Source organism: Eschscholzia californica, unplaced genomic scaffold (genome assembly GCF_041429995.1).
Source record: "Eschscholzia californica isolate CP2 unplaced genomic scaffold, dmEscCali1.0.p SCAF_6, whole genome shotgun sequence".
NCBI lineage: Eukaryota > Viridiplantae > Streptophyta > Magnoliopsida > Ranunculales > Papaveraceae > Eschscholzia > Eschscholzia californica.
In genome coordinates this window covers 32,881,346-32,906,082 of record NW_028238483.1, presented here as the reverse complement: position 1 = coordinate 32,906,082, position 24,737 = coordinate 32,881,346, and the positions used below count along the sequence as shown (strand labels likewise).

General features: G+C 37.5%; 2 protein-coding genes and 1 long non-coding RNA gene across 3 annotated transcripts in view; all 3 read right to left on the bottom strand.

Annotated features, from left to right (window-relative positions):
* LOC147533740 (E3 ubiquitin-protein ligase UPL5-like) overlaps window positions 1–24,737 on the bottom strand; it is a 51,831-nt gene that overhangs the window by 5,743 nt on the left and 21,351 nt on the right. The gene's annotated exons all lie outside the window — the stretch shown is intronic.
* Window positions 441–2,099, bottom strand: LOC147533745 (uncharacterized). Its single transcript, XR_015228462.1, has 2 exons — window positions 1,838–2,099; window positions 441–865 (listed from the first exon to the last, which is right to left on the bottom strand). It is a non-coding gene; the product is annotated as an uncharacterized LOC147533745 (long non-coding RNA).
* LOC147533744 (uncharacterized) lies at window positions 13,546–15,062 on the bottom strand. Its single transcript, XM_086650563.1, has 2 exons — window positions 14,639–15,062; window positions 13,546–13,584 (listed from the first exon to the last, which is right to left on the bottom strand). Exon 1 carries the CDS (start codon window positions 15,017–15,019, stop codon window positions 14,639–14,641), a length of 381 nt encoding a protein of 126 aa, XP_086506689.1. The 5' UTR covers window positions 15,020–15,062; the 3' UTR covers window positions 13,546–13,584.

Sequence of the window (24,737 nt, the reverse complement as noted above, 5' to 3'; positions counted from 1 at the left end):
ACCAAAAAATGTGTTAATAAAACTGAATGTGGCTTTTTTTTTGTTTTTCCCCACTTGCAAAACCCACTAAACATTTTATTTCATAACACCAAAAACCTTTTAAACAAATGAATCCATAAAACCAAAACCTTTTAAACAAATGAATCCATAAAACCAAACTGCTTCAATCTATTACAATCTGCATATACACATGAAGGGTTCCCAGGATAAAATAAAAATCTTCTTCATTTTACTCCATGGTGCAACACCAAAATGCTTCAATCTATTACAATCTGCATATACACATGAAGGGTTCCCAGGATAAAATAAAAATCTTCTTCATTTTACTCCATGGATGTCACATGAAGTGATTAAACAAGAATATGACTTAACTATATATAAACACAAAACACCAGAAAAATCACAACAATTAGTTGTAAAAGGAGAATTATTATGAGACGATAAAAATGAAAGATGGATTACAGTAAGAGAACAATCATAAAACATTAACCACATCCATAATGAAATTAGTGCAGAAGAACAAATTTTTGTTCAAAGTAGGAGAACTAATCACATTTTTAAGTAAAGGAACATTAGGGACACTGAGAAACTAAATCTTGTCGAGGTTCTTTTTAGTTGAAGTTTGCACTTTTGACAAATCAAACTTAAAGAGATCGTCGATAACTCTGAACAGGACCATCCCACTATCACTGCTTTCCAACCTTCACTTCTATCAAATGACTTTAGACTTCCTTAGGTGGGTTCATGCTCTATCTGTTAGCTCGCTCCAATCGACGCCGAGCAAATCTAGTCATTCCAACGCACGGTTTACAAATCACGTTCATGTCCAATTTCCTCAGCATTTCTTCGGTTTCACCATCATCATCTAAAACAGAAAATCAAAAGAAAATGGCAAATCAGTGCAACCCAAACTTGAGTATTTGAATAAGGGACTATGTAAAAACATCACCACAGTTAAATTGCAAAAACATCATCACTTTCTTTGTCACTCAAACTAAGATGTATTTCTGAAATTTTTGATTATATGTTACTAAGATGTATGTTTTGAAATTGATTATATGTTCTGAAATTTTGCTAAGATGTTACTATTTTGTGAGGTTTGTTGATAATTAGTGTTTGTTGCTATTTTTTTTTTTGGGTTTTGTTGCGATGTATGTATTTGATATCTTATACATATTTTGGCTGCAGAAATGTTAAACTCTTTAGAAAGTGAGGATGTGGATTGTTTCGACAAAACGCTCGAGAATGACATTCGCAAACAAAAAGAAGACTTGTGCGAAGTTACAGTACCAACTGTAGGTTTGGAGTTCAACAAAGTTCATAACATTTATAACATATAATTACGGCAACAAAACCCAAATTCGTCAACAACAACATCAGTAAAACTAAACCCACCAGGATAAGCACTAAAATGCCCTAGATGTGATTCTTCAAACACTAAATTCTGTTACTACAACAATTACAACCTTTCACAACCAAGACATTTTTGTAAAACATGTAGAAGGTATTGGACTAAAGGCGGTGCTTTACGGAACGTTCCTATCGGTGGTGGTTGTCGTAAGAACAAGAGAATTAGCACAAAATCAAGTTCTAGAAATGATTCATCATCAATAGATTACTCTATATCTCCTTCTTCATCAGAAAATAATAGTGGGTTGAAGTTTTTTCCTAGTATTTCATCTCCTTCTATGGGGTTTATAATCAGTTTCTTCCATATGGAGATCAAAACCCTAACACTAGTTCTACTTCAACAACTATAAATAATCCTTTTATGTGTTAGCAAAGAGAAAGAGGTAAGAGAGATAAATAAAGATAGAAGAAGAGATTAGAATCTTACCTAGTCTGATGAAAGAGGGAAGAATGAAAAACCCTACCTTTTGCTCCCAAATTTCCTCTTTCTCAGCAAAATCGATTTTGCCCTAGCTTTTGAGTTTCCTGGGGTTGGAATCGAGTGAAGAAGCAAAATTGAGTGCTTTTGAACTAAAAACCACAACTCAAAAGGGGAAAGGAAGAGGGGAGCAAAATCGATTTGAGAGAACTTTTGGAGCAAAATCGATTTGAGAGAACTTTTGGAGCAAAATCGATTTTGCCCTAGCTGTTGGAGGCTAAATCCCGTGTTTTGGTTAAAATGGAGAATGGCCTCAACTCAAAAGACTTAAAACTTGAGGGACCAATTTGTAAAATTCCAAAAACTACCCTATCCCTCATTCCACGTCATGATGCTATGCCCTGTTGGACTGCCAACTCGGCTGGCCGGGATTCAGGCCGGCGGGCATAGCATCATAATGATGCTATGCCCGGTGCCATTCCCGGGTGAAACCCGGCGCGCCGACGTGTCGAGGCCAACCGGGCATAGCATCCCAAGTGGACAGAAGTTCGAGATGGATTTCGAATGGTCGGATATGGTCCCTCAAATTTCACTTAATTACAAAGAGGGGCTTATTATAAGAAAATAGGTTAAACCCATTCCCGACCATTCACGAACAGCAACCAGCAAGCGGCTCATTCTCTTTCTTTCTTCAACTCAATCCTTTTCTTCACCTAGGGTTTTCACTTTCCTTCATCCAAAGTTGGATCCAGGGGTGCCGTTCTTCATCATTTTTCTTCTTCGAGTGCAAATCAATCGATGTCCTCTCTCTATCTCTACAAGTAGGAATCTAGGTTACGGATTATTTTTAGGTTGTCTGTCTATCTCTCTTTACAAATCCAAACTTGTTTGATTTTTCCTAGTTTCTAATGTGATAATTTTGATAGTTTCTAAGATTGTTGTAATTGCATAATACATATTACTGAGGGGTGGATTTTAATGTGATGATTTCTGAATAAATGTTGCCCTAGATTGGTTAAAATTTGCCCTAATGTTGGTGAAATTGATATGAAATATGATGAGTAAGTTTGAAATGGGTCTAATTATGAAATTGCTAAAATTTACTCTAATTTTGGTGGGATTGTTCTGAAATAAGGTCTAATTGGTCTGAAATATGGTCTAATTCGGCTGAAATAGGTCTAATTCGTCTGAAATAGGTCTAATTATTCTGAAATAGGTCTAATTAGACTGCAATATGGTTTAGAAGAAACAATATAGCTACCAAATTGTTCAAACTTTGGCTTCATAGTTAATATTCTCATTTCTGTATACTAGCGACGTTCTTGTATCTAATTCGTTTTTTATCAGGCAATAAAGCTACATCTATTTCTCTCAAGTGATGTTCAATGGTTGCTTAAACTTTCTACTACATTTCATGTGCAGGATATTGGGGAGTTGCAGGAGGTTGAACAAAACTTTGAGCAAGCTATTGTTTACTTAGAAAGATCTGCTGATCTTTTTCAAGGTGAGGAAGTAAGTCAAGTAACCATATCTGCAAACTAGTGTAAGAAGAAAGTTGCCCAGTTCTCTTGCCAACTGGAACAGTGAGTCACCCATGCTGAATTTGGATATCTACTGCATAACGCACTAAAACATCAAAAGCAGCTTAAGCTACTGGATTAGCCGTCACAGTTTTTGGATAAGAAGACGACTTTGCGGATGAAGTCCAACCCAAGTTAGATGAAGAACATAGGAAGAAAAGAGTTGAGTCTTGGTGCAAAGCTGTCTGGAAAACTTTTGATTTGGCTTATCTATCTTTGTAATTGAACACAATGTTCCTCTTTGATGGTAAAGAGGCATAATTGAACACAATGTTCCTCTTTGATGGTAAAGAGGCATTTATCTTGTTGGCCTGAATTGGAATGTTTTTAACAAATGAGCCATGATGTTTGTAATGTTTTGCCTATTCTCTCCGCACTGTTTTGGTAGTATTTTCGTACACGTACTTGGCTGTTTTCTATATACTATCGCCCCGCATTGGATACCTCCACTTCTAAGCATCAAGTTGTCTCTAATGCAGGGATTTAGCTAGAGATCAGAAGGAAACTGTTCCTTGGCATCATGTAATTTTGGCATTAATCTTCATACTATCACCCCACAAACACTTATTAAATAGTCTAAAGGAAACTGTTTCTTGGCATCTCATGCCTTACAGGACACATGAAGAAATTGAAGCCATTGTTACAAGGCACTATAGATTAAAATAAATAACAAACTTCACAACTCCAAAACAATTGTATTTCAAAACAAGCAAATATTACATATAAAGCCCATGATTCTCAAGTAGTTAAATAGAACAATTGATTCCAAATATTTCATAACTCCAAAAATAGAATTGAGAAACAGAGTACAAGTAATTTTCGTCACAACTCTTAGATAGCATTAGATGAATCTAATTTTTTATGTGCTCAATTTGTGTTGGCCAGACGAAAGAGTAATGAAAATTCAAAGCTACACTTCTCCACTGTCCTCTCTCGCTCGCTCCATTTTGAGTATATCAACATCTCATAGTCCAGCTACCCCTGTAACAAAAATGTGACCCCGTTAGAGTCAGAGAAGATATTTCAGTAAATTGTCTTTGTGAATTCCATAGTTTAAACATTGCACGTAAAGATACTTACCTTTCTTTCACTTGGGGTTTCTAAGGATGATGACGAGAGGATCACCTCGGAGGAACATGTACGAGATGAATCTATACTTGTTCACTGGTTAAGCCTTTCCCGACCTCGGGAGTAAGAAATTAGTTCAACAGCAAAAGCATCAAAGAATGTACGTATCGCAATTGTGCAATTGTAAGAATACCGAGATCTCTCCAATAAGCTAAATGTTATGCTATCCTATGAAAAAAATCTTATTGTTGTAATTTTCATTGATAGAGCTAGATATATCTTATATCTTATTGTTGTAATTCTTCGTCAGATTTTTAGAATCATCAAAAATGTAATGTAGAAGTATTGAGTAAATCGGAAACTTAAACTAATTTGTTGGAAAGCCAATTTAGGTTTGATGGTTTTGGGTATGGATTTGGTGAAGATTAGTTAACTTAGATTCAAGACAAAACAACAAATAAATAACTCAAAAGCAAATCCAGGCTACGTTGTGCCCTAAATGTAAGCTAGGCTTTGCCATAAAATTTTCGCAGAAGAGAGAGGGAGCGAACATAACCTGGAACAAACTTGTTGAAGAAGAAGAGAATGCTTGTTGATTAAACCCACCGAGCTGCATGGTTCGAACATGTTACAGCCCCAAGAGGAAAAGTCGAGTGAAGAAAACCCTATTTTGGATTCTTACTCTGGATGAAAACCCTAAGTTCGAACTTGATGAAAACCTTAATGGTGTGTTTGGTTGTAGGATTCCTAAGTAGGATTCCTATCAAAAGTGGAATTTGGTAGGAATCATGAATCCTTGGTCTGTTTGGCTACCAAGAATCCTAGGACTATTGAATCCTAAGGATTCCTAATTCCAAAATTTGTATTGGACCAAAATCCCACCTTACCCCCTAGGATTTGCTAGGATTTTGGATTAATGAACCTAAATTTCAAACTTAAAATCACCAAAAAAATATTTCCTTCCACAAAATCATTATTTTTTTCAAAAATCATATTTTTTCTAAAGACGTTTAAAAATACTCAAATAATAATAAATCATAGGATTCTTAGTTGCCAAACAAGTCAAAAAATATTACTTGGATTCATGAATCCGTAGAATCATGAATCCCAAGGACTCATGAATCCGCGGATTCATGATTCCGCCATCCAAACACACCATAAGTTGATTTAGGGTTGATTACTCCTACCAAGCAATTAAGGAATTGATAGAAAGAGAGATAGAGAGAACCTCGAAAAATGGAGATGTTCTTCTGCTCTTGTTGAAGAAACGTCCAGTGAAGAAGTCGAAACCCTAAAAGTGAAAGTCGAGCTCTCAAAGAAATGAGGTTAATTTCCTGATTTTATGAGAAGCCCTCAATTGTAATTAAACTAAGTTAAAGGACCAGATATGAAATTCGTCTCTATCCCCTTTCCTCTTCTATTACACGTCAGATGTTATGCCCGGCTGGCGCGCCAACTCACCCGGCCGGGATTCGGCCGGGATTCCGGCCGGGCATAGCATCACAGTTGTTTTGTTTTTGTAATTTGTGTAGCGACGAACGAACGAGATAACATTTTCGCCGGATCTTTTTTTGGTTCTTCCGACGAATATGATTTCTGTTCATGTTTCAGATGATACTTGTTGTGGTGTTTGATTCTTCCGGCCAATATGATTTATTATTTGTGTTTTGTGATTGAAAGAACTTAGATAGAGAAAGTTCCATTGTATTAAATTGTGTAAAACTAATAGTAGAAATTACAGAGATGAAATACTATAGCTAGCGTGAAGAAAAAGTAAAAAAACATCACAAGAAAATTATTGAACTGCCAAAATAGTTCCATATCATCTAAGATCATCCTTGAGGTTTAGTCACAGTAACCTGCAAAGAAGAAGAAGATGAAGATGAGGAAGATGAAGATGAGGAAGATGAAGAAGAAGATTATGATAAAAAAAAAACAAGAAAAATATAACTTACCAAGCTAATAATCGAAAATCATCTCAGATCATCCTAGATCTCTCTTGGAGTTCCTTTTCTAACACATTTAGGACTTCATTAAAACTTTTTATTAGCCTCTCAGCTTCATAATCCTCAGCTTTAAAATTTGATCTTATCCTGCGTACATTATTCTCATCCCTCCTCTGTGTTGATTGATGATAAAAGATTAATCACAAAAAACCACAAACAATATATATAAGACCCAATACTATCAATCTATAAATCTCATCAAACTTAGATTCATAATATGAGCTCAAATCCCTTTTGAATAACAAAGTTAAATATCCAAAATAACTACTAACCTTTCAAATGCACAAAACATTCACCATTAAGTCAAGATACTAGCTTCATTAGTTTCTCTCACTAGACTTGCTCATACACATACAAAGAAGCCACCAAAAAACCTTTAAAAAAAAACTTCCTGAATATTCTTCAATTAAGTCACTCTTATCTATCTAACCCTTTCCTATCAATTTAGACACAAACTCAAAACGGGCCCAAGCCCAATATAACATAAAATTTGGTTTATGCCCACTTTCTAACATCCCCCCTTAAACCAAATTTCCGTAACTTCTCATACCTAACATCCACTTTAATCTTTCAAAGACATCATGCTTCAAGGGCTTCGTAAATATATCCGCTATTTGATCCTGAGACTTGCAATATACCACTTCAATATCACCTTCTTTAACATGTTCACGAATAAAATGGTAGCGTGTATCAATGTGCTTGCTTCTTTCATGACAAACGGGATTCTTGGCTAAAGCAATAGCCGATTTGTTATCAAGGAACACTTCGGTTGGACCAACTTGAGGGCATTGAAGATGCTTCAACATATTTCTTAACCAAATTGCATGACAAACCATAGAGCTAGCGGCTACATATTCCGCTTCACAAGTAGATAAAGTCACAATGGGTTGTTTCTTAGAAGACCAAGTAAATGCCGTGTAACCCATAAAAAATACGAACCCCGATGTACTTTTTCTTTCATCTAAGTCTCTACCCCAATCACTATCGGAATAACCGATAAGCTTAAAATCTTGTTCACAAGTGAAAAATAAACCATCATTTAGCGTACCTTTAACATATCGAAGGAGCCTCTTTGCAACATTAAGATGTGATTCATCCGGTGTGTCCATGTACCTACTCACTAGCCCAACTCCATAAAGAATATCCGGTCTTGTACATGTAAGATAACGTAGACTTCCAATCAAACTTTTGAAATATGTAGGATCAACATCACTTCTTCTTGTGCATTTTCTCAATTCCACTCCACTTTCAAGAGGGGTGTTTACCGGATTACATGACTCCATTTTAAACCTTTTAAGGACTTCCTTAGCATATCCTCTTTGAGAAATAAATATGCCATTTTCCATTTGCTTCACTTCAATACCAAGGAAATGACCCATCAACCCAATATCGGTCATATCAAATTCCTTAACCATGCTCTTCTTGAACTCATCAAATAGTCTTGAATCATTGCCGGTAAATATCAAATCATCAACATAGAGACAAACAAATAACATACCTCCATTTTCTTTCACTTTCATATATAAAGTGTGCTCATGAGGACACTTTTCAAACCCATTTTCTTGAAAATACTTATCAATTCTTGCATTCCATGCACGTGGAGCTTGCTTTAACCCATAAAGGGCCTTCTTCAACTTATAGACTTTATCTTCTTTTCCCTTTTTAACATATCCCAAAGGTTGTTCAACATATATCTCTTCCTCTAAGATACCATTTAAAAATGCCGACTTGACATCAAGTTGATAAATCTTCCATGAATATTGAGCCGCTATAGAGATTAACAATCTAATTGTTTCCATACGAGCAACGGGAGCAAATACCTCACTATAATCAATGCCGACCCTTTGCTTGTAACCTTTAGCTACAAGTCTTGCTTTGTATCTTTGGACTTCTCCACTTGCATTCTTCTTTGTCTTATACACCCACTTCACGCCAATAGGTTTGTATCCCTTTGGCAAATTTGTCAACTCCCACGTATCATTTTTTTCAATTGCATTAATTTCTTCATTCATTGCATTTTCCCATTTTTCTTCTTGGATGGCCTCTTCATAACTAATAGGATCACAATCCATGAGAAAACAACACAAGTTCAATTCTTCTTCATTATCTACAACTTCATAAATTTCTCGCAAACTTCTTGTCTTCATTGGTCTTTCACTAGAACTTCCCCCCGATGATGAAGATGATGGAGACGAGGATGAAGGTGATGATGATGATGATGCTTCTCTATACATCGGTGTTTGTGGCTCTCTTTGAACTTCTCTTTGTGCTTCTTCTTTTTCATGTTCTTCCCCTTCAAGCTCAAGTTCAACTTGAGTAATTTCTTTTCCTTTCCACTCCCATGCCATTTCTTCTTCAAATACAACATCTCTACTAAGGAGAACTTTATTGGCAATAGGGTTGAATAACTTGTAGCATTTTGTTTGTTCATCATAACCAAGAAATATGCATTTTTCACCTTTGTCATCAAGTTTTGTTCTTCTTGCTTCCGGTATCTTTGCATAAGCAATGCACCCAAAAACTTTTAAATGAGCCACACTTGGCTTGTAGTAGCCCCATGCCTCTTCCGGTGTCTTCATATACACACTTTTTGTGGGGCATCTATTCAACAAATATACGGCACATGCCACGGCTTCCCCCCAAAAATTTCTAGGCAACATTTTCTCTTTTAACATGCTTCTTGCCATATTTAATATGGTGCGATTTTTCCTCTCGGACACTCCATTTAGTTGTGGTGTGTATGATGGAGTAAGTTCATGAATAATCCCATGATTTTTACAAAACATATCAAAATCTCTTGAAGTGTATTCTCCACCTCTATCGGATCTTAATTTCTTGATCACATAACCACTTTGTTTTTCAACCATGTTCTTGAATTCTTTGAATGCTTCGAATACTTCAAATTTATTTTTCAAGAAGTATACCCATGTTTTTCTACTATAATCATCAATGAAAGTAAGGAAATAGTTATTACCTCCATTTGTCATCGGCTTCAATGGACCACAAACATCGGTATGCACAAGTTCTAATGGATTATAAGCTCTCCACCTTCCTTCTTTCGAAAAATTTGTTCGATGATGTTTACCAAAGACACATCCTTCACACACTTTATGTGGGTGATCAATATATGGTAAACCCCTTACCATATTCTTGCTTGCTAAAGTCTTCATCCCATCAAAGTTTAGATGCCCAAGTCTCAAATGCCACAACCAAGATTTATCTTTCACAATAGAGTTTAAGCATTTTACATCACCATGTTGAATGTTCAAAGGGAATAATCTATTTTTCGCCATCTTCACTTTGGCAATGAGAGTTCCACTTCTATCTCTTAATGTGAGATGAAGATCCTTCAATCTAATATCATATCCCTTCTCTAAAAGTTGTCCCAAACTCAAAATATTATTTTTCATATCGGGAACATAATAAACATCGGAAATATAACTATGGGTGCCATTTTTTAGTTGAATGAGGATATTACCTTTTCCTAGCACCGGAATCTTTGAAGAGTCGCCAAACTTTACATTCCCTTTTACATTTTCATTTACTTCAACAAACAATTCTCTTTTCCCACAAATATGATTACTCGCACCGGTATCAAAATACCAAGTATTTGTTTGAGATTCATCAAACCCATCACAAGAAAATAACAATGTAGGATCCACATTAATTTCTACATCGTTCTCAACAAGATTTGATTCTTCATTCACTTCATTTTTATACCAACATTCATTACTATAGTGTCCAAGTTTGTGACAATTGTAACATTCAATATCCCTTTTATCTCTACCATGACTATTATAAGGTCTAGTAAAGTTTCCTCTACCTCTTCCTCTTGATTCATTTGTTCTTCCTCTATTAAAAGGATTTCTTCCTCTTTGGTTTCCAAAACCCCTTCTATGATTATCATAGCCTCTTCCATAGCTCTCATAGTCTTTTTCCTTTTTTGATATACATTGTTTTTCTTCCAAAGTTAGTTTTGCTTGAAGCACTTGATCAACCGAATAATTTGAAGAGGTTGCAACATTTCTATTCACCCTTTGTTCATGGATTTGCAATGTTCCCATCAATTCATCTACCGTCATAGATTCCAAGTCTTTTGATTCTTCAACAACAATAACCACATTATCAAATTTAGGTGTTAAAGACCGTAAAATCTTCTCCATCACCCGAACGTCATCACATTTTTCACCACACCTTTTCATTTCGTTAACATTAGACAATACTCTTGAAACATAATCGGAAACAAGTTCTCCTTCATTCATACTCAACCTTTCAAATTCACCGCGCAAAATTTGAAGACGAGCCTTCACTACTTTATCAACTCCTCTAAAAGAATTCTTGAGAATATTCCAAGCCTCTTTCGATGATTTTGCTTCGGATACTTTTTCAAATGTAGGACTATCTATCCCTTGATATATGAGAAACAAAGCTTTTTTATCATTCTTCCTTGAATCTTTAAGAACATTTTTTTGTAAGTCATTCATACTATCCTCTTCTTCTAAACTTGGTTCTACATAACCATTTTGAACAATATCCCACAAATCTTGAGAACCCAACAATACACTCATTTGGATAGACCAATGTCCATAGTTTTCTTTTGTTAATCTAGGTATTTGAGATTGTATCATATTTGCCATCTTTCTTACAAGATCCCCAATTTTTTTTACAAACCCTAGATTCTCAAAGTGTTAAAATGCTAAAGCATTATGGCTCTAATACCATGTTGATTGATGATAAAAGATTAATCACAAAAAACCACAAACAATATATATAAGACCCAATACTATCAATCTATAAATCTCATCAAACTTAGATTCATAATATGAGCTCAAATCCCTTTTGAATAACAAAGTTAAATATCCAAAATAACTACTAACCTTTCAAATGCACAAAACATTCACCATTAAGTCAAGATACTAGCTTCATTAGTTTCTCTCACTAGACTTGCTCATACACATACAAAGAAGCCACCAAAAAACCTTTAAAAAAAAACTTCCTGAATATTCTTCAATTAAGTCACTCTTATCTATCTAACCCTTTCCTATCAATTTAGACACAAACTCAAAACGGGCCCAAGCCCAATATAACATAAAATTTGGTTTATGCCCACTTTCTAACACTCTGTTCTTCTAAAAGCATTTTCTTTTCTTTTTTATCACTGCATTTTTTCAGATCTTTCAATACAGTAGCCACCTGAAATGCAAAGAAGAAGAATAATAATAAGAAAATGAAAAAGAAATAAAGAAGATGACGATTATGATAAAAAAAAACAAGAAAAAGATTAAGAAACTCACTTTAAATTCACCTTCCTCCAACTCCTTAAGTGCTGGTGTGAGTAAGATTAAGATTTGGTCTTTAATCATAGTAATTTGTTGTTTAATTTCGTCGGTAGACATAGTTCTTGAGGTCAAGAAGAACAAGAAGAAGAAAGAATGAGAAGAAGAAGCAGAAAAAGAGATGTTTATGATGAAAAAATAAGAAGAAGAAGAAGATTTTAGTTTACCTGATTTGCTCAACCCTATCATCATCCGCCATTGTTCTTTCTTTCTCACTCTGAACCTCTTTCTTTCTTTCTCTCTCTGAAACTCTTTCTTTCTCTCTCTCTCTCTAAAACTCGTTTCTCTCTCTAAACTCTATTTTGATTTGATTTTCTGTTTTCCTCCGTGGGCATTAGTCTTTAAATACCCACTGAAAAAGTGAAGTATTGAAACGAAGGGCATTAGTCTATAGGCCCCCAAACTGATATGGGCTATAGTGGTTCACTAGAAAAAAGACAAGATACCTCTAATTCGACCCAACATCTAGAAACACCAAAAAGCATCAAAATTTGATTCATTATCATATATATATATATCAAAGTTGATGAACAAATATGATTATAAAATGTTTAGACCCCCATATTCAAGCTATTCTTAAACTGATACCATATCTTGTTTTTTTTTTTTTTTGATGAGAGTACCATATCTTGTTTCACTATCAAAAAAGAAGATCAGTATAATTTGACCCCACATCAAGAAATGCCAAGGGGGACCTATGGCAAAGGCGCCTATAGACTCTCCTACGTATAAAACACTACTTTCCGTCATTAGGTTCAAACATAATTTTCTAGTTCGTTATCCAGTTAGGTAAAACCATTGGAGTCCATTCGAGATTCTTCACAGTTCAAAATGGTGTATATTCATCAAAGTCTGTTGGAGCCGCGGAGATTGCAATAGGACACATTTCCTACCCTACCTGGACCCTAAATTATATACTACAATCACAATAAATTTCAAACCATGGGTTTGATAAATCTAGAAGAGATTTTGTCATCCTCTCTTGTTAAATTGATCCAAAAGTCCTAAAAAATTATGAACTTCTCAAAAAAAAAAAGAAAAAAATCAAGTTCATGGGTTCATAAATCTGCAAGAGATTTTGTCACCCTCTCTTGTTAAATTGCTAAAGAAAGAAGCAGGCCTAATTATTAAAGCAACTTTGACCAAAATGAAAATTTAGGTTTTCCCTTCTTGCTTCTCACAGGACGTATATCAACTTACCAGCCTTGCGTGCGCTTAAGGTAGTTTTCTACTAGGCAGGAAGCAGCTAAAAATGGAAGCTGCTGATACAGAAACAGATAAAACATCCATCCAAGTCCAACACAATAAAGAAATGAAACAACACAAGTCTTGGTTCCACATAGTCGGTTCCAGATTGGGATCGTTGGTTTCGAAGATAGATAGGGTTACAGAACAAACTCTTTCCCTATCCATCAAAAGGAGATGCTTTCCAACAACGAACCTTATATACAAATAACAAAATAAGTACTAATACTAGATATATTGTCTGCATATATAGCCGATTTAATGTCATTTGATTTTATCTCCCAAATCAAGAAACAAAAAGTACCGAACACTGATTGTTTTCCTGCCCCATCTTTTCCAACTTTCAATTACTCGAAAGCCCATTGATTCTCCCTCCTGAACTCCTCTTCCTCCTCGGGGATAAAGTCATTCTTGATCTTAAATGTCTTGCGGATCTCCTCTGGTGTCTTCCCCTTGATCAGGTCAGCAACTGTTTGATATGTCAAGTCCAGCAAGCTCTTAATGTTAAGATAGTTTGCCGCCTGAAAACACCATATTGCAGTAATAGTTGAGTTAGAAACTATAACCTTGTGGACAGCAAACAGAAAGTGAAAAAAGATCAAGACGTATGGCCTGACGAAAATGGCCACAACCATCAATTGTTTACTTTAATACCAAAACTAAAAGCAGCTTATCACATTTGGAGTTTAGCTCAATCAATGGACAAACAATATGTACTAAGATTCTTCCAATTTTGTTCACACATTTTGGGTCTTAGATCTTTTTAACCTAGACATTAAGTTCTATGAGCACAGTCATAAATAGTTCATGATTCATGGCCCACTTCATAATACCAATCCAAACTATGTGACCTCGGTTAGACAACTTAGGTTTAGATAAACTACGTACACCTTATGATCAGACAATCAGGGCAAGGAAGGTGAGAACTGCGACTTCATTGGATATACCTTGGGCTCTGACTCCCTTTACCAGCGATCGCATATAGAATTTTTCCCTTTTGAAATGAAGTAACGATGTAAAATAAATGACAAACAATATACTAAACTTCAGTATTCTATCTTAAGGGCCGATAAACATGTTTAAGATAATATATTTGATAATCATACATTTATGTAGGACTAAATGTTTTTCAAGAGCAGATGAATCAGAAATGCAAGTGATACTCGCTGATCGATTCCACATACAAATCTTTCATTTATCATTACAGACTTTCAATATCACAACTAAGGTACTAAAGTATGTATGAGATGATTGTTATACTCTGCTGTGAGTATTTGATAATCATATATTTATGTAGGACTATTTCTAATAGAGCAGATGAGTGCAAGTGATACCCACAGACGGACTAGACATACAAAGCTTTCTTTTATCATTGTAGACTTTCCATAGACAACTGTTCAAAGCTATAAGCAGGTAAACCAAAGTAACAAAGAGAGTGAGTTTTCTCGATACAAAAACGAAACTAGGTTTCTATGACATGGAAGCTTTATTTTCAGCATTCGTTCCTCAAATTTCTAGCTACTATTGTATATTAAGTAGGGAAAGATGAAAATAACCATGTTTAAGTATCCTTACTTATTTCTTTGCATCTTCCTCTTTCATCTTCTTCTCCCGCCTACGCTTCTTGTAGTCTAGCAGCATATCCGGCATTTTCTTCATCAATTCAGCAGTATTTGCTCGCTTTTCAGCAGATATTCTGTCGCATTTATGCCCTTTTCTCTTGCTCCTCATCTCTTTTCTAGCTGGATCATAAGTCCAATCTTGACCTGCAAGGAGAACTTTGCGGAGACGAGCCCGATGGCGGGCACTGATGCCTAGATTCTTCCATGCCCCTAACTCCCAGTAACCCCATACACCCTTAGAGAGCTCATCCTTGTACTTAGCCAGCTTCTCTTTCCACGGGTACTGGTATTCCCCAATCACTTTCACTACATTTTGTGCCGTTTTGCTTGCCATGTCCTGGTTTTTGAGGTATCGATGAAGTAGGCTACTTCATGCAAGTCCTGTCAGTGTCAAGGTAGAAAGAATATCACATTTAGCAGAAACTATTCAAATCTTACGAAATCCAGCTTAAAACTTCAGATCCTTAGTGTAAGAGGCAGTTTCTAAAAATTGAAGAGGAGGTTTAAGAGGCAGCAATAGGCAGTTTCCAAATTGGGATGGTTTCCAATTTTTTGGCTCAATAGGCAGTTTCCAATTTTTTGGCTTATAATATATATAAATAGGGGTTGAGTGCTTTGTAATCAACACACCAACACAAGCAACAACAACTCTTCTTTAGAGAGCTAGAGAGAGAGAGAGCAAGAGTGAGAGAAATTTTTCATAGTTTTTTGAGCGGTGTTAAATTTCTCGGTCGTCGAAGATTTAGTATAGAAGGTTAATTCTATACGGTACCATCTTGGGACGAACTTGCGGGTTGTGTTAGTCGTCTTCATCTATCCTTCAATAAAGATTTCTTGTTCGCCCGAGGACGTAGGCTTTAAAGCCGAACCTCGTTAAATTCTGTTCGCATATTAGATTTTGACTTAGCTTTTCGATTAATCTTCATAATCGGATCAATTTCTGGGTAGGTTCGATAGCTTCCGCGACTTTTAGTTATGACAATTGGTACCAGAGCCTTGTTGAGATTGAACGAAGAGAAGATGGGATTGAGAAGTGGTACGGTCAAAGCAGGGAAATATGAGATAGAGAAGTTCAATGGGAAAAACGATTTTTCTTATTGGCGGATGCAGATGAAGAATCTGTTAATCTCGCAGAAATTACACAAGACGTTGACGGGAAAGAAACCAGGAGATATGTCAGATGAGGATTGGGAGGAGTTAGATCTCGAAGCACGGGCTACCATTATGTTGTGTCTTGAGAGGGACGTGGCGTTCCTAGTAGACGGAGAAACAACGGCGGCGGGTGTGTGGTTAAAGCTAGAAAGCAGTTTCATGACGAAAACTTTAACGAATCGGGTCTACTTAAAATCCAAATTATTCACATGTAGAATGGAAGAGGGTTCTTCTATTCAGGAGTATGTGAATAGGTTTGACAGGATTATCTCAGATTTGAAGGATATTGATGTTAAGGTTGAGGATGAGGACCAAGCCCTCATATTGTTACTTTCATTGCCTAAATCCTATGAGAACCTTGTTCAAACTTTGATGCTTGTTGGTGATAGTCTAAGCATGGAAGAGACGAGAAATTCGCTATTAGCGGATGACCTTCGTAAGGTTGCTACTAGCAGTATGGCGTCGGGTGGAGTAGACAAAGAACAAGCACAAGGGTTGTTTGTAACGAGGGGGAGGAGTAATGAAAGGGGAAAGGGAAAGGGCGGGAAATCTAGATCCAAATCTAGAGGCTCTTTCAAGAAAATGTGCTTTAGTTGTGGTGAGCTTGGCCACTTTAAAGCGGCTTGTCCAAAGAGAAAGTTGAAGCAAAAGAACGAAGGCTACAAGGAGAAACAAGAGATGCAAGAGGCGGGATATGTGTCAGAAGAGGCGGATGAATGTTTCTCGGTGACAGAGGTGTCTGAGAAAATCTTCGATAAGTGGATGCTTGATTCAGGGGCGTCACACCATATGTGTCCAAATAGGGAGTTGTTTACTACCTATAGGAGTATAGATGGTGGTACAGTTATACTGGGTGATGATAGTATATGTAAAACTGTGGGACTCGGAACAATACGTATCAAGATGCACGATGGAGTGGTGAGAACATTGACGGACGTAAGACACATACCCGATTTGCGGAAAAATCTAATTTCCCTTGGTGTGTTGGAGCGGAACGGCTGTAAGATAATTATAGAGAATGGCTCCATAAAAGTCGTTAAGGGTTCTTTGGTGGTAATGAGAGGTACTCGTTACGGTAATTTATACAAACTTTTGGGGACAACAATTACGGGAGATGTAGCAGTAGGAATCAGTGGAAGGGATCCAACGGCTAGTACGAGTCTTTGGCATATGCGCCTTGGGCATATGTCAGAAAAGGGTCTATCTCTGATGTGCGGGAAAGGCTTGTTGAAGGACATGAAGAAGCCTTGCATGGAGTTTTGTGAGCATTGTGTGTTCGGGAAGGCACACAGGGTGACGTTCTCTACAAGCAAGCACAGGAGCAAAGAGGTGTTAGACTACGTACACACCGATGTCTGGGGACCGGCAAAGTTACCTTCCAAGGGTGGTTCCAGGTATTTTGTTACATTCGTTGATGATCATTCGAGATTTGTCTGGCTTTATTTTCTGAAGCATAAGAATGAGGTATTCAACACATTCCTGGTGTGGAAAGCAATGGTTGAGAACAAAACTGGTCGAAAGCTGAAGACGTTAAGGTCGGATAATGGGACCGAGTACACGGATGGGGCATTCAAGGAGTTTTGTAATCAGGAAGGCATTGTGAGGCACTGGACAGTAGTAAACACACCTCAGCAGAATGGAGTCGCAGAGAGATTGAACCGTACACTACTTGAGAAGGCTAGATGTATGCGCTCCAATTCGGGATTAGGCGTAGAATGGTGGGCAGAATCTGTTGCTACAGCTTGTTATATTGTGAACAGGTCTCCACATTCTTCTTTAGATGACGGCATACCTTACGAGGTGTGGTCAGGTGAACATGCAGATTACGGGAGACTTAAGGTTTTCGGTTGTACGGCCTATTACCATGTTAAAGGTAACAAACTTGACAATAGAGCAAAGAAGGCAATTTTCTTAGGATATGCTACAGGAGTCAAGGGTTATCGGCTATGGTGTACGGAAGACAAGAAGTTTGTAATCAGCAGAGATGTGGTGTTTGATGAGTCATCTATTGTAGCTATGGCGAAAGCTACGGTGCCTAGTTGTGGTGATGTTGGGTCTACTAAAGCTCAAGTAGTGGAAGTAGAAATCGAAGACCAACGGGTTTCTAGGAATCATGATCAGGTGGAGCATCAGGATGATACTCAGGATGAGGAAATTGATGAACCCGATCATGAGGAGGTTCAAGGGGAAGGTACACAAGTTTTACAACAACAACAGCAGGATGTTTCGGTACACACTAGGCCGAAACGGTTATATAAGCCGGTACAGAGGTTAGGGTCAGACAAACCTCTTAGGCATTACGGGCAGGCAAATGTGGTTGAATATGCACTCTCGGTGGAAGACGACGAGCCGGTCACCTTCAAACAAGCTATCACCGCGGCGGAAAGAGAGAGTTGGTTGGTTGCTATGCAAGAAGAGATGGAGTCTCTTCACAAGAACCAGACATGGGAGGTTGTCCCATTGCCCGAAGGTAAGTCTGTTATTGGTTGTAAATGGGTGTACAAGAAGAAAGAGGATTCTTCCGAAATCAAGGGTACAAGGTATAAGGCAAGACTAGTGGCCAAGGGTTATGCACAGAAAGAAGGGGTCGACTACAATGAGATTTTCTCACCGGTCGTGAAACATACTTCTATTCGGGTGCTATTGAGTATTGTTGCTCACAGGGATCTTGAGCTGGAACAACTCGATGTTAAAACCGCCTTCTTGCACGGTGATTTGGAAGAAGAAATTTATATGGCTCAACCTGAGGGATACAAGGTTGAGGGTAAAGAAAATCAAGTATGTCGTTTGAGGAAATCTCTTTACGGATTAAAACAATCCCCTCGCCAATGGTACAAACGATTTGATTTTTTCATGCTAAAACATGGTTTTCGCAGAAGTGACTATGATTGTTGTGTATACATCAAAAAGCTTCCCGAAGGTGACTTTATTTATCTCCTTTTGTATGTGGATGACATGCTTATTGCTTCTCGAAGCATGGTGGAGATAGATAAGTTGAAATCTCAACTCAGTCAAGAGTTTGAGATGAAAGACATGGGCGCTGCAAAGAAGATACTAGGAATGGAGATTAAGAGAGAGCGGTCAAGTAAGAAACTGTACTTGAATAAGAAAGGTTACATCGAACGAGTAGTTTCTCGATTCGGGATGCAGAATGCGAAGGCGGTGTCAACACCTTTGGCACCACACTTCAGGCTCTCGGGAAAACAATCTCCCACTACTACGGTGGAGAAGAATCAAATGGATCGTGTACCGTATGCTAGTGCAGTTGGCAGTTTGATGTACGCTATGGTGTGTACTCGTCCGGATATTTCACAGGCGGTCAGTGTGGTTAGTAGGTTTATGGCAAACCCGGGGAAGACACATTGGGAAGCTGTGAAGTGGGTCTTGAGGTACTTGAAGGGTACTGTTGATACGGGTTTGTGCTTTGGTGGAGACACCTGTCAGGTAAGCGGTTATGTTGACTCAGATTATGCTGGCGATCTAGATAGAAGACGATCTACTACTGGTTATGTATTTAAGGTACATGGTGCTCCAGTTAGTTGGCGATCGATGTTACAATCTACAGTTGCGTTATCTACTACGGAGGCCGAGTATATGGCTATGGCCGAGGGTGTGAAGGAAGCATTGTGGTTGTGGGGTCTTCTGGATGATCTAGGGATTAAGCAGGAGTGCGTGGATGTATGGTGTGATAGTCAAAGTGCGATCCACTTGGCGAAGAATCAGGTTCATCATGCTCGTACTAAGCATATCGATGTCAGGTATCACTTTGTACGAGATGTCATAGAGGAAGGTGATGTTTCTCTTATGAAGGTACACACAGATGAGAATCCCGCGGACATGTTGACTAAAGTGGTGACGTGTAGCAAGTTTCAGCATTGCCTGGAATTGCTACAAATCGGCTCGTGTTAAGTTGCCCGAAAAGGCGTAATGGCGACAAGGTAATCTCTATGTGAAGGGTTGGTAGAACTACGGTAGGCTTGATCCTGTAAAAGGGTACGTAGGCAACCATGGTCATATGGTGCAGTCGGATGAAGTTGCAAGAAGCAGATATATCTTACAAGAAGTATCCTGGTGTTCGTCCAAAATTTGAAGTATATCAAATTGTGTACGAGGTGGAGAATTGTAAGAGGCAGTTTCTAAAAATTGAAGAGGAGGTTTAAGAGGCAGCAATAGGCAGTTTCCAAATTGGGATGGTTTCCAATTTTTTGGCTCAATAGGCAGTTTCCAATTTTTTGGCTTATAATATATATAAATAGGGGTTGAGTGCTTTGTAATCAACACACCAACACAAGCAACAACAACTCTTCTTTAGAGAGCTAGAGAGAGAGAGAGAGCAAGAGTGAGAGAAATTTTTCATAGTTTTTTGAGCGGTGTTAAATTTCTCGGTCGTCGAAGATTTAGTATAGAAGGTTAATTCTATACGGTACCATCTTGGGACGAACTTGCGGGTTGTGTTAGTCGTCTTCATCTATCCTTCAATAAAGATTTCTTGTTCGCCCGAGGACGTAGGCTTTAAAGCCGAACCTCGTTAAATTCTGTTCGCATATTAGATTTTGACTTAGCTTTTCGATTAATCTTCATAATCGGATCAATTTCTGGGTAGGTTCGATAGCTTCCGCGACTTTTAGTTATGACACTTAGAATCTCAACTTATACTCTCACACAAACACATTAAATACAACATAAAAGCCTAAAACCAATGTTTAAAAAAGCGTTTTCAGGCCTCGATGCAGTTTTCTTTGACAATGCGAGGCGGTGCCTCGAGGCGTAGCTTCAATCTCATACAATTTAATTTAGTTATATTATTTTCTTATATTAATAGTAGTATGTTTTATTGAATTTGTTTGTAGTACTTAAGAAAATTAATTTTTTAATAGTAAAGTTAAAGGATATGAATGCTTTAGCCACTTCTACCCTTTTGACTATCTCTAGAAGTTGAAGAAAAACAAAGGAAGTTACTACAACACCGAGGCGTAAGTTCTAATGCGGTACACATATATTTTGCCTCGAGGCATACCCTCGATGTGCATCTTATGCGCCTTTTTAAACATTGCCTAAAACAATTAAACAAGTAACAATATCCAAATAAATAATACACACACTATAAAGAGGAAAGTGTAACTAAGGGCGACTCCAATGTGTAGGGGGTTGGGGCTCCCAATTTGAATTTGGAAGCCCTAGCCCTGGGCTTCCAACTCGGGAGCCCGAGCTGGGGGCTCCCAACCCCATTTTTCTAACCGTTGGGAGTTTCCAACGGCTAGTTGGGAACTCCCAACAAATTAACCTTTTTTTTTGTGTCTTCTTTGATTTTTTTTTTAATAATTTTAAAAATTTGAAAAAGCAATAAACCTATGATTTTTTTTAAATGTATTTTTTTTTTAAATAGCACTTCATTGATTGAAAATCAAATTCCCTCCAAAATTTTAGTAAAATTTGAAATTTAAAATATTAGCGCCAAAATTGGGTGAAAATTAAAAGGATTATTTTTCAAATGACCCCCAATTTTGTGACCAGCTTCCTGCCTGGCCCCCTACTTTAGCAAATATTCCCTTATGGCCCCCTTTTTCCGTTATCTTTAACTGTCTGTTACTCTCTCTCCTCCATCTCATTTTCTCTCTCTGCCGAGTCACCTATCACGCCACATCATCATCTTCTCCGGCAGGGGTCGCCGGCCGGCCAAATTTCTGGCTGACGACCTTCAAATATTAAAAAAAAAAGAAAGATTGGGAGCCCGAGCCCCACATTGGAGTTGTCCTAAGGAATTAAAATCAACACCAGAATCGATCATTAACAAATGAAAGAATAAACTGTGCAGATTTCGCTTTTAACTTATAAATCCCCGAAAAACAGAACTTGGTTAGAAATCTCAACAAAGTGATAAACCAAGGAGATTTAGATGCTAAAGATTGGTGCTGCTAAAGTTTGGTGCTGCTAAAGTTTGGATTTTGTAAAATAAAAGGCTCGAGAAACCTAACTACAGGAAAGCAGTCAGGCAAAGAACATGTCTGTCATTACCTTGAAGGGTGATCAAATACAGAAGTGACACTTCTAAAAGAAATAACAAAACATGTGATCTATTCGCCAAAATCTCGGTGGTGAGGATGCTGGATATTGTGATTTGGGAGATTTATTGTTTGCCCACACGGAACGATTGCTTAACTTTTCGATACAACTGAAGTTTAAAAAAATTGGTCTAACATTCTAACAGACAAAGTGATGAGAAACGAAAGTTTTACGTGTAAAACACTTAATTTCACACTCAATCCCCAACCTAGTCTTACTTCGCTTAAGAAGGCCTTCCAGACCTATGTCGTATCACCTTGTCTTACATATCAGCTAGGCTTTTTGGGTGGGTATGGCACCAAGATTAGCCAGGTAGGGAAGCTTGGCCTGGTCTAGGACAAGCCCATGCCAAGGAAAAACCTTGTACCATATGAAGCTAAGCCAATGGGCCCGTGTGGCGTCTAAATGAAGGAAATATGGGTAGTATTCAGACAGGTGTTACATCACTAACCATATAGGCCACTTACCGCTTGACTAATTTCTATGTTTGTCAAGCCAGTAAGATAGAAATATATCTACTGATTATATTGACTGCAAAATCACTATGATCGCAAACGTTAGTTCTATATTGACTGTGAATGGTGTTATTTAGCTTCCCCAGGAATTGGTATAGTGTCCGCCCGAGTTAGTCCCATGAAAAATCCAACAAGAGATACCATTTATGATTTATTAGTCAAAGACTAATAGTAATGTCAAATTATGTAACTTGTACTCCTACCTACAATAAATGATAGAGCTTTCATAGTTTGACATCAAAACATAGTTATTTCATCGCGGATACTAGAGAAAAATGAACAATGCATTCTTGAATCAAAGACTTAATACCCAAAAAAAGGTTAATATGGTCTAATATCACTCATGAAATAGACTTCGGAAAAAAAAAGGCCACCGCTTTGGGGAAAGTAGAAATATTTCCGGGAAAGACGGTGCAAAAACAAAAAACAACAAACCAAACGCACCCCTTTCTCTCTCTCTCTCTCTCTTCTCTTTCTCTCTCTCTTGTGCCTCTCTCTATTCTCTCTCTAAATTCCGGCGAAGGGAATGGTCCCTTCGCCGGAACCTTCGTCTGGAAAACCAGACGAAGGGAGGATACCTTCCTTTCGTTGATCAGTAGAAACCTTCCTTTCATTGCCTGAAAGAAACCAGTCTACCCAGCCATGGACATGTCCAATTGACGCGCAGTCTGAGGGCTCGACACAAGGAACAACTGGAAGGATTTAAGGCCAAAATGTGAGATGGCCGTCACTAATTGGAAGGATATTGAGACTCAAATAAGACCTCCTGTGAAGATTACAACATGATTAACGTGATGGAACACAGTCATCCACCCTTGATAGTATTTTTTTTCTCTTAATCATATTTGAAATTTGATTCGAGCCTTGACCCATGGTTTTTAACCCCGATGAACAGTTGAATCAAGTTGATTTTGGTTCCAAAAGATTAGCAAAAAAAGATTATTCATTAGTTTGTGATTGTTGATACATTTCATGCATTTTGCATTAATTAATCCCAACTCGGTCTTTCCAAAGAAGGACTTCATTTGCTATTAAATCAATACTTCTGGTTTGAAGTTGTAGTAAGAAGCAAGTAGATTTTCAAGGTGAGTTAACTAATCTTATCACCATCATAAATCTGTTTTTAAGAAACACCCAAAGAATTGACAAAATAAACAGAAAATATAGTTCTTAATCATTCATCATCATCAATCCAAACAGAAAATAATTAAAACCCACCAAAAAGGAGAGAATAGAGAGAGAGGCAGAAGAGAGAGACATAGAGAGAGAGAAAGGGATAAAGAGAGAGAGGGAGAAAGGGACGAAGAGAGAGAGGGTCGCCGGCGTTAATAGTAGAAGGCGCCGGAATTCGGTAGAGGTCGCCGGAGTTCTAATTGAGGTAAAGAAAAAAATAAAAATTGAAAAGGTGATGTTTGGAGGAAACAAAAAAAATTTGTTTCCACCCAAAACTTATTGCCCCAGAAACTTTGTTGATTTCCCCAAAACACTGGCCAAAAAAAATTGTCACGTGAAAATTTGTTGGACATTCATGAACTGAGAAGATTCGGTTATGAAGAATAGACCCTTACATCCAACACCATTTATCACATAGGAACATTAGGAGACAAGAACAAATACTAAAAGAAGTCAAAATTAAGGGTTAGTGGAATGAGAAACTTTCATTCATATAAATTAGTCAATAAATTAAGCTAAACCCTAATAGAGTAACTAAAACACACACATATAGAACGAGAGAAAGAGAGAGAGAGAGAGAGAGAGAGAGAGAAAGTTACTTGGAAAAAAGAAAGAGTTAATATGTAACTCTGGCTATAGAATTAATATGGTAATCTAAAGCGATGCAGAATTATGGGCATAGGTGTAGGTGCCTAACCCAGGTTGTACAGAAGGCTAATAGACACCCAGCGCAAATAGCAATCCAGCGGGTGCCCGGACCCCACTTGCAAACCTCCCTCAAGGTTAATCTACTTCTTATAGATAATAGATCTTATTTTACAGCATAAAACTCCTAACCATCTAGTTCCTCCATTTATGATGTTAGCTTGTATATCCTATCCTTGCTTGATAGTGGTTTTGCCTGTATGCTAGATTAAACAAGCTTGACTAAATTGTCTTTACATGTTCCAGCCTTCTAGCATTCTAAGTAAATTGATTTCCTACTTGCTATTGTGACATTTAACTTTACGATGAATCGTAATAGTTGCATCAAAATCAACCTATGGCAGGGCAAATAAACGTGTGACCCTTTAAAGTGCATAGGTTCATTTATCTTTTTCACCTTGATAGCTTATCGAAGAAATATCATATTCGATTTTATGCGTTGTA